Source organism: Zerene cesonia, unplaced genomic scaffold (assembly GCF_012273895.1).
Source record: "Zerene cesonia ecotype Mississippi unplaced genomic scaffold, Zerene_cesonia_1.1 Zces_u001, whole genome shotgun sequence".
Lineage (NCBI taxonomy): Eukaryota > Metazoa > Arthropoda > Insecta > Lepidoptera > Pieridae > Zerene > Zerene cesonia.
This window is the reverse complement of record NW_024045131.1, coordinates 2043023-2053741: the sequence shown is the minus strand read 5'-3', so window position 1 is coordinate 2053741 and position 10719 is coordinate 2043023. Positions and strand designations below refer to the sequence as shown.

Genomic DNA, 10719 nt, shown 5'->3' with positions numbered 1-10719 from the left:
AATAATATTTTAAAAACACGCCTTTATATATTATGTAATTTACTTACTCATTTAATGAATCATAATCATTATTCATAATTCATAATATCGTCTAGAAGAAATCGCTATTTAGCGATGAGGCCGCCATTTGTAATAATGACACCTAGGATAAGTCTCAATCTGTAATTTTTCCAGAGCAATAAAGTATAATAAATGAATAATAAATAAATATGGTATCTATGCCTTTGTGCTGCCATCTGTGGACTTTATGTTAAACTCTTTATTGAATAGAGATCTTATAGAACGTTATTGTTAATAACTGCATACACAGATGTCGCTTTTATAAAATTATACTTTTAAAGAAAAAGTTTTTATTAAAATCCGATTTGACGTGGCCTGAGGTGTGGATGTAGTTAGATTATCCCCTTGTTAAGTATATTTAAAATTTGTTAAATCAATAGTGTTAATCTGGTTAGTTTAAATACCTACATAAATCTAATAAAGTTAGTGCTTAACCACAGAGAACAAAATGGTTTTACAATTAATTACACTACACGAACCTACATTAAAAAGTAGCATTTTTAAAGCTAAATTTACTTGAGAAATTTTTTGAAGATTTTAATGCTATAAAAGTAAATTTACTTATTTGGTAAATGAATAAGTGAGCTTTTAGGCCTACACTTTATAAATAGCAGTTCGCCCAGCTTTACGCATGGAACGTAGCTTAAGATATAATATGTAATATTATGTAATAGCAGAATTCTTGAAATCGACCCAGTAGTTTTTATGTAAAATCATTACAAACATAACAACAACACAAATGGTTCCTTTTTATAATATTATTAGTTTTGTTAAACACTTTTTTGTGCACATCTTAATTATATCATAATCAAGGTTTATATGTATAACAGTTATTAAAGTACTCCGAATTTAACGCGTGCGAAGCCGCGGGCAAAAACTAGTTTCTAATAAAACCTATGGAAAGTTCCGTTTGCAAATCAGTCCGAGCATTCTTGCAATTAATAAGATCGAATAAGAATGTATTCAAAGTACATCAGGATTTTTCGAATAGTACAAATTATTCTGAATTTAAAATTAGATTAAGTATGGAATATGGATATTTCATTTAGCGGTACAGCTAAATAATAAATTTTCCATATATTCTGTTGAAAATTTTTTAAAATTCTAAAGGAGTTGTGAAAAATCCTACTAATATTATAAATACGAAAGTTTTTAAGGATATGTGTGTGTTTGTCGTTCTTTCGCGCAAAACCTATTGAATCGAGTGGAAATGAAATTTGGTATGTAGACAGCTGGACAACTAGAATAACATATAAGCAACTGTTTATCCCGGTATTCCTATGGGATACGGACTTGCGCGGGTGAAACCGCGGGGCGCAGCTAGTATTATATAAAATAATCATACGCTATAAAGTGTATAGATTTCCTTTGGGAGTATTTACAGTATATATAAAAATAGTTATAATCTTATTTCGTATTGTTTGACTAGAAATGCCTCAGAAATAATTTCGCTGGTATCACAGAGTAAGTAATATGCAGCTATATTGGTATAGTAAACATTACCACCTTCCACCAAAGGTCGAGTTACTCTGCTTTGCACGTTTTAAAATTGTGCACGTTAAACACAGAGTAAAAATCTGTCAAAAAGTGACATTGACATTGTTTTTTTTTTCTTTTATGGCAATCAGAATAAATCTTATCGAAAAGCGGTGAAAACGTTCTTAAGCTGCAAATCTTAGGTAAAAAAGTTAAAGACAATAAATATCTATTAAAAAACTGTTATGTTCCTTGTATCACTATAAAATAAACTAAAGTTTTTGTTCACTTTTACTCCATGTTTTATGGCAACATTGAATATGCCTGAACGAGTGACGTTTGCGTTGCGGTTGTTGCACAAGTCTAGAGTTGCATGTCCTCAAATCATAAAGAAAACAGCCAACAGCTGCTGTGTACTGTGTCGCTGTATATGTGACAAAAGCCGCGAGATGTATATACACATAATAACTTCTTAATAAACTTTCTGTCAAGCGAAGAAGTGACTAAGATTTGTGTTTTAAATGTTTTAGTATTTACATTAGAACAACTGTACATTTGAAAACATCTGTTACTGTTGTTTTTCAAACTAGGAACGACTCAGTGCATGGAATCACGTTGTTTATAAAAAGAAAGTTAAAACAAGTCTATTTCCTTTGCCTTGTCGGTATGAATTAGAAAAAAAAAACTTCAGTTCATGGAACTCGTATGACTGTGTTTATGTGTTGTGATGTGTTTTTGAATATATAACATTAATGAATTTAAAATTATTTTTCAAGTTTTTTCAAGTGAAGTACGCGTACCGACTAAGTGTTGATATAGTTGTACATGATGAAAATGTATTCTGTTATTTAAAATAATGTTATCTCAGCCTAAAAACAGAGTTCAAGCTATAAAAAGTAAATTTGAGAGCTTACAGTCTGAAAACGAGGTGTTGGTTGTTAAGAAAAACACATCGCACCTAAGTAAATATACAGATTACAAACAAAGCGCAAGTAAAATCGTTCCTGAACACGACAATTCCAACAAAGAGAACAAAGATGATGAAATATCACAGGAAGAAAGTAATTTGGTCAATAATTCGGAGTTTTTGAGTCAGGAATGGTCAATACAACCTAATGCTAGTTATTTATACAGTAGTAATGACTTGAAGATAGGTTTATATGAACCAAAAATATCCTTATCACGCCAATCTAGTGATCCAGGGAAGAAATTACACAGAAGTCATGCTTTCCGTTGTGACCGAAGTCAAATTATGAGCCAGGGCCCCAAACGACATGGTAGCTGCAATGGAAGGTCAGAAACTGGTGATTTTTCACTAAAAAAGAGTGATAAAAAGCTCTCAAAGGACAGGTTAAAACAGTTGGGTAACTTTATAGAAGATCAAATGAGGAAAGAAAATCTAATAGCTTCTAATTCTCTTAGTATTGGGGAAATATCTGATAAATCACCAGATTCCATACCTGATTCAGAGGTACCTAGACACATATTGGATCAGTATGCAAAAGTAGATAAAAACAAGAAAGCAGACAAGCAAGATTCTTTAACAGACAGCGGTGTAAGTTCAGAAACAGAAAATGTTGATGAAGAGAAAAACAAAATTAAGAAGCTTGTATCACAATATGAGAAGCCGGAGAAAAGTAATAGTGAAGAGTCCAACTTAGTGTCTATGGACGATCTATGTGGGTCAAACGAAACTATGCGTTTAGAACGAAAAAACCCACACCTGATCCTCACAGATACTCTTAAAAAGGCTTTAAAACAGCCACTACCACCTGGACCGCCACCAAAAAAGCCACCTAGAATTTTCGCAGCCCCAAACCCTGAACAACCAGAAAAACAGAAAAAAGACACGAAAAAGATGCTTGAAAAACTAGAACAAGCCTTACAAAAACGTGAAGCGAAAACACACAATCAAAACAAAAACATGTACGATATATCTGAAGATAGTGTGACTGATAAGCCGAAGGAAATTCACTATCTGTGTACAGAAATATTGGGTATCACAAATAGGACATTAACAAACCAAAGCCGTGATCCGTTTTCCAAGTGCCTCAATTCATTAAATTGTGCCATGATGACCAACAATTCTACATTAAGTCTTCCATATACACGACTCAACAATAAAATGCCATGTTCGTGCAGCAACGAAAACATATCGCGACGTTTGAGCACATTCCAAAACGATTCGAATTTGGAATCCAACGAAAAGTGTGATAAGTGTCGTTTGAACGAGGACAAAGAAGGTTTCAAGTGTCATTTAAATTGTAAGTGTAAAATTTTGAATTCGGAATTCTATTTGCAAAAAGAACATATTTATGATGTGCCATTTGTGGACCTTGAAAAGAGTGATTATGGTGTTCTGAATAACTGGAAAGGGAATATGAGTCGAAGCATGGAGGATTTAAGGAACGATAATACTGCGGTAAGTTGTTTTTTTAATGCAGAACACACATAATCTGATTGTCTTGGTTTTTAACACAATACATCATGTAGAATTACATTATTAAGTCATGTACTCTAATGAAAATCATTGGTAGTTTTGAATTTAAATGGCCACAATGAATGCAATTTTTATGAATCAATCTTTATACTTGTTATTGAACACTTGCTGAACTAAATTTCACCGTATTCTTATGATATGGTATGTATGCTTCCTGCCTCATTCAATCCGTATATGATATCTATGATACAATAATATGAAGTATACAATGACATATAAAACAATGAATTTTATAACATTCAATTGTAAAATGTTTGAATATTTTTATTATGTACTAGCAGCTGGTCCTCTGAGACTTCACCTGTGTACTCAAAGTAAATTCCCATGGAAAGATGTACTGAATAAAATAGTTGCCTACATTACTCACCTCCTATCATCTCCATATCTCTTGCAATATAAAAGACAGACAAACAAATAAACTTGCATAGCTATAATATATTATAATAGAGTAGTATATGATAATAGCTGTGCATTGCATTTAACCAATTTATCACAAAAGGAATAAGTCTCATTATTAAAGAAATGAAATTATCAAATGACTTCTTTTGGTCCTTCCTTCAAGATCCTTTAAGTTTGTGCTATTCCATAAATTTACAGTTTATTTCCTTAAAATAAACATAGAATATGTACATTCTAAATGGGTCGGATGAGTTATATTTATCTTGATGCTCTGTTTTCTCTGTGTTGGTACTAAGAGTAAATGACAGTATATATAAAATGATAATATTATAGATAGATTGAAATATATGGAGATTCATTGACAATATCTAACGTTTCTGAGAATTATTTTAATTTGATAGAATCATAATCAACTGTAAAATGATTCAATGCAATTCATTGCAACTTACATTTGAAAACTGTTGCCAGATGCAATAAATTTTTTTTTTAAATACTGGCTGTTTCCTATTAAAAAATATTAACAGCATGGAGGTAGCCCGTTTTTAGCCTTTTTTGTAATTTTCAAATTTGATTAATACCCTTCTCCATACCAGAACTGTGTATCACCATACACCCCTAAATGTTAAACAAAGCATATCTATTACATAACATCATAGTTACAGTTCTCATTCAAACCTAGCAAATGAAACCGATGTGAAACAGGCTATAGTATTATTATACTGTTGACAATTATTATTGGTTTTAGATGAATTAGACACTACAGATGCTATTGTTTTATCTTACAAATGATCCATAACCTCATCCATAAGAAATACAATTATTTACTGAAACATATATATATATGGTTAATATATTATTTACTAATAAACTAAACTGCCTCCAGTTTGTTAAAACTATACAAATTTTAATGGCACTACACGGACAGCATTAGCTATCATATAAATAAGAATAATCAAAATTTGTTCACCTAAATATTATGTATGATAATTTTTTTATTATTTGACACTAATCTCACGTTATTAAGAAAGGAAAAAATTTAATAACTAATTTATACTTAAAAATATTAGTAAGTATGGATATGTAATTTATCCTAAAAAATATGAGGTAGTATGGATGGATGTATGTTTGTATGGATGTTTGTTACTCTTTTATTTACCGAATGCAATGAAATTTGGAACGTAGATAGCTGGTCAACTGGAATAACATATAGGCAACCTTTTATCCCGATATTCTTACGGGATACAGACTTACACGGGTGAAACCGCCGGGCGCATTTAATATAGAATAAAATGTAAATATTGTTTTAGTTGTTTTAGTTAGTTGTGGGAATAAGAATTGAGGATACTTAAATTTATATTAAAACTAGCTGCACCCGGCAAACGCTGTTCTGCCTTACTCTTATCATTTAGGGGTATGAAACATAGATGTTGGCCGATTCTCATAGATAGCGGATAAGCACAAAAAATATCATCAAAATCGGTCAAGCCGTTACGGAGGAGTATGGCAACGAAAACTGTGACACGAGAATTTTATATATTAGACTAGCTGCGCCCCGCGGTTTCACCCGCGTAAGACCGTATCCCGTAGGAATATCGGGATAAAAAATAGATGTTGGCCGATTCTCAGACCTACCCAATATGCTTACCAAATTTCAGAGGAATCGGTCAAGCCGTTTCGGAGGAGTATGGCAACGAAAACTGTGACACGAGAATTTTATATATTTTATATATTAAGATGTTTGCCTTGAATAACTATGGGGACGTGTAATAATAGTTTGTAACCTTGTGCCTTATCATAAGTACCTAACTGTATTGAAACGAAATGCTATGCAGTTACAATTATATGATTATATTTTAAAGTATATATATTTAGTTCGACGAACTGATATTGTGAGCCATTCCGTAGAACGCAAAATTAAACTGTCCTGTGTTGAGCTAGAGTGCTACATCATTGTATGCGCTTATAGACCTCCTTCCAGTGACTATAATATACTAGCTGCGCCCCGCGGTTTCACCCGCGTAAGTCCGTATCCCGTAGGAACATTGGGATAAGGAGTTGCTTATATGTTATTCCAGTTGTCCAGCTATCTACGTACCAAATTTCATTGCAACCGGTTCAGTAGTTTTTGCGTGAAAAAGCAACAAACACACACACACACACATCCTTACAAACTTTCGCATTTATAATATTAGTAGGATAGAATTTGAAACAGTCATAGAGGAAATATTAAGGTGTTATAAGAGTAAAAGAAAGGTTATTGTATGTGGGGATTTTAATATTGATTTATTATACAACACCCAAGCTGATAAAACAAATGTTTCCACAATGATATGAAGTGTGGACATTTTGATATAAAATTCATTAGTGTATTGATTATCCACACTTATACACTATTATTATGAAGAGGAAACATAGTGCTTTTGTATGTTTGTGAAATAATGTTTTTGCGTTTTATAAAAAAACTGTTATTTCAATATAACAAACGGACACTCAAATATAATTTTAAATATATGCATTATAGATTAAAATGTATCCTGAAGAAGGATCATTGCATGGTCCATGATCAAAATGTACAATGTTTTTATTTATGAAAACTAACCTGCTATTGCAAATGATGCATAAAAAGTGAAGTCCCGTGTCCCCTAGTACCCCATACCCCATATGGGGCCGATGATAAACATCTGTTTCACTGATCAATTTTCTTTATGGCCAAGTAGGTGATCAGCCTTCTGTGTCCTGCCAGACAGAGACATTTTTTTGTGGTTTTACGCTCACTCTTTAACCACTGTACCAAGGAGGTGGTCAAAATAATACATAATGATAATATTATAATATTAATTATTGTCAATAAGTAAAGTTGAGTAAGTAAGAGGGAAATGGGACCTCGATATGATACTTGTGAAGTCATCCTTGCATATCGCACTATCACACTATGTGACACTTCACATTGATATTATAAATGTAAAAGTTAGTGTTTGGATGTTTGTCCGTCAGTCACGCTGAAACTACTGAATGGATTTTGATGAAATTTGGTATACAGACCACGTATGAGCTGACTTGGGTGTTAGGATAGTTTTGATATGCGTGGAGCCGGGCCGAGCGTCTAGTATATCATAAAAATTCCTAGTATCATTTTGCAGTATCATTTGCATCTAAGTTTTTATTTTTTTTATTTAAAAGACAGATGATATAATATATATTATACTAGATTTTAAGGATCTATTTTGTAATCCAAGAAGGCTATAAAGGGTAAATAAATAAATAAAATCAAGGGATTTCGCTGCATTAGTTGTTACAAACTCGATAACTATTAATCAGACTACCGGCAGGCAGATATAGTAATTTTCTACTGTGTGAAGTACTAAGTAGCTTTCTTGTATCTTGGCTTTGTAAAATAATGATTAATATTATTTATCTGTTACCAGCGGTCCGGCCCGGCTTCGCCCGTGGTACATATATAGCGTCTAGCCTTCCTCAATAGATGGGCTATCTAACACTGAAAGCATTTTTCAAATCGGACCAGTAGTTCTTGAGATTAGTGCGTTCAAAGAAACAAACAAACTCGTCAGCTTTATAATATTAGTACGGATTTAGTGCGATGCGAAACCGCGGGGCGTTGCTAGCCCATGAAAAGTGATATACACGTCCAAGAGGCCAGTTTCCCACGCGCGGTCCGTGACGTTCCACCCGGCCGCACCAGGCCACGCTCCGATGGGCGCTCAATGCAACGCCTGATCGTGACATTCGGGGTGTCGGGTTACTCTTAGATGAAGGGGGCAGAGGAAAGCCCCCCCTCCCCCCCCATTAAGTACTGTATCCTAGAAATTAAAAACTTTTTATCGGATTTTAAACGCGATTTATTCATATATTATTAACCCGACGTTTCGAACACTTTACAGCGAGCGTGGTCACGGGGAGACTCCCCGTACATACAATACAATGAATAAATCGCGTTTAAAAACCGTTAAAAAGTTTTTAACTTCTAAATGTATAATACTCGCATAAAATCAAACACAAGAAATGACTATACTGTAGTCTATCTAAATTCAGGCTGAAATAAAGCAAGACGATTCTAGTAACTGTTAATGAAGCACTAAAAATTAACACCGCGGATGTATGATCACCATAATTAATAATAACGCAGCGTTAACGTGTCGCGAAATTAGAAATTCGAGTGAAAGCGTTGAAACGTGACGAATCGATTTTTTTGTGTACATGGTATGTGAAGTTATTGTTTGTTCGGAATGCTAGCTCGTTAAAACCGTAATGGATAACTTTTCCTTTGACCTGATCGAGATGTTTCTAATATCTTATACCTTCAAACGAGCAATTCTTATATTCTATATATAATTGGAATCTCGGAATCGGCTCCAACGATATTCATGAAATTTAGTATATAGGGGTTTTCGGGGGCGATAAATCGATCTAGCTAGGAATCTTTTTTAGAAAATGTCATATTCGTGTTTTATTCGTGTTTTTTTTTTTCCTGACATCTATTGGTGAATAATAATACTATTTTGCTTCGTAGATAACTGGACAACTGAAATAACACATAGGCACTTTTTATACCGATATTCCTACGGGATACGGACTTACGCGGTTTCAACCGCGAGTCACAGCTAGTTAATATTTAGTTTAAATACCAATTTGCTTTTAAAATATCTATAAGTATGTTTGTATTGTTTATATAATGTACATGCATGTATGTTTATTTCTTCTGACTGGCACTCCAGCAAGGGGCTACTGAAAATCAGCGCTGCGCATTACGCGTAGCACACGCTGAGTAGTTACCCTTTCTAGCACCATGCCGATTAGTCATAAGTTCACTTTTTAATTTTAATTTAACTGTGTGTAAATGTGGCGGGGTTAAATAAACATTCTTTCTTTCTTTCTAATATGGTAGTCGAGCATGCTCGGTTGTATTGGTCCAGCTCGCACTGGGGCAACACAGAAAACCGACGTGAAATAGTAGCATGCTATCGTGTTTCATACGGTGAGTGGGGGAGCCGGAGGGGGCCTCCGGCTCCCCCACTCACTTTCCTTTTCCTCACTCTCCCCCTATTCTTTTCCTCACTCTTCCCATTCCATTCCTTACTTCCAGTGGTCAATCCTTTCCTTATCCCTTTCCCCTTAAAAGCGAGCAGCGCATTCGCAGAGGCACTGCCATTGCGAATGTTCAGGCGAACCACCAGCTCAGTTCCCCACATATGGCATTATCGCCCACTCTGAGAGAGGATTTTCTGGTCTCACGTAACTTTTTAACATTATGAATTAACTAGCTGCACCCGGCAAACGCTGTTCTGCCCTACTCTTATCATTTAGGGGTATGAAAAAATAGATGTTGGCCGATTCTCATAGATACCGGTTAAGCACAAAAAATATCATCAAAATCGGTCAAGCCGTTACGGAGGAGTATGGCAACGAAAACTGTGACACGAGAATTTTATATATTAGAGAAGATAATGGCTGTCGATATGCCCATATTTGTTCCCACTATAGCCACCATCTATCCACCACGTTGACCAAGTGCATGTTGCCAGAGTTATCTTTTGGATGCAGTTCCAGTTTACAGATATTTGGATGACCTATTCGATCAAGTCAAGACTTCGCCTTTTTAATTGACGTCGAAAGCTTTATCAAACAGCGTCCACTGTTTAAAACGTGCAATTTATCGCACTACATCCATTATCTTAATTAGATATTACTAGCTGCGGCCTGTGTTTTCACACGCGTAAGTCTGTATCCCGTAGGAATAACGGGATAAAAAACCTATGTGTTATTCCAGTCGTCCAGCTATCTACATACCAAATTTCAATGCAATCGGTTCAGTAGTTTTTATGTGAAAGAGTAACATATCTACACACATCCTTACAAACTTTCGCATTTATAACATTAGTAGGATTAGCAGTATATTTACACCTAAAGCCTGAAATTTATTTAAACTAGTCTTTATTATTAGTATAACTGAGCAGTGCATGTCGCACATAGTTCTTATGTATGTACTCTTCTAAAAGTGTTCAGTGATGAGCAAACAGTCAGAATACCGTTTAAATAACAATGAGGCGTCACTCGGCGGTTCACTGTCACACGTTAGGTGCTGTTATGACTACGCAAAGATTAATCACGTACACACGTGAGCTGACTCCCGAGTATAGGGGGAAAGGGGCCGCGTGTATTTTTAGTTGACTGCATTGGACGTATAATTTTTAGTTTTATAGCATTGAAATGCTTTATAAATTTTCTAATTTATATTTTATTTATAATTTTCTAATTTATATTAAATT

At 34.3% G+C, this 10719-nt stretch overlaps 1 protein-coding gene across 1 annotated transcript in view; it reads left to right on the top strand.

Moving 5' to 3' along the window:
* Positions 1 to 1864: 1864 nt before the first annotated feature.
* The window catches only part of LOC119838245, a 63758-nt gene continuing 54903 nt past the window's right edge, over positions 1865 to 10719 (top strand). Inside the window, exon 1 of the mRNA XM_038364102.1 lies at positions 1865 to 3958. Within this exon, the coding sequence (XP_038220030.1) occupies positions 2393 to 3958 (1566 nt within the window). The 5' untranslated portion in view covers positions 1865 to 2392. The remainder of the gene's footprint in view (positions 3959 to 10719) is intronic.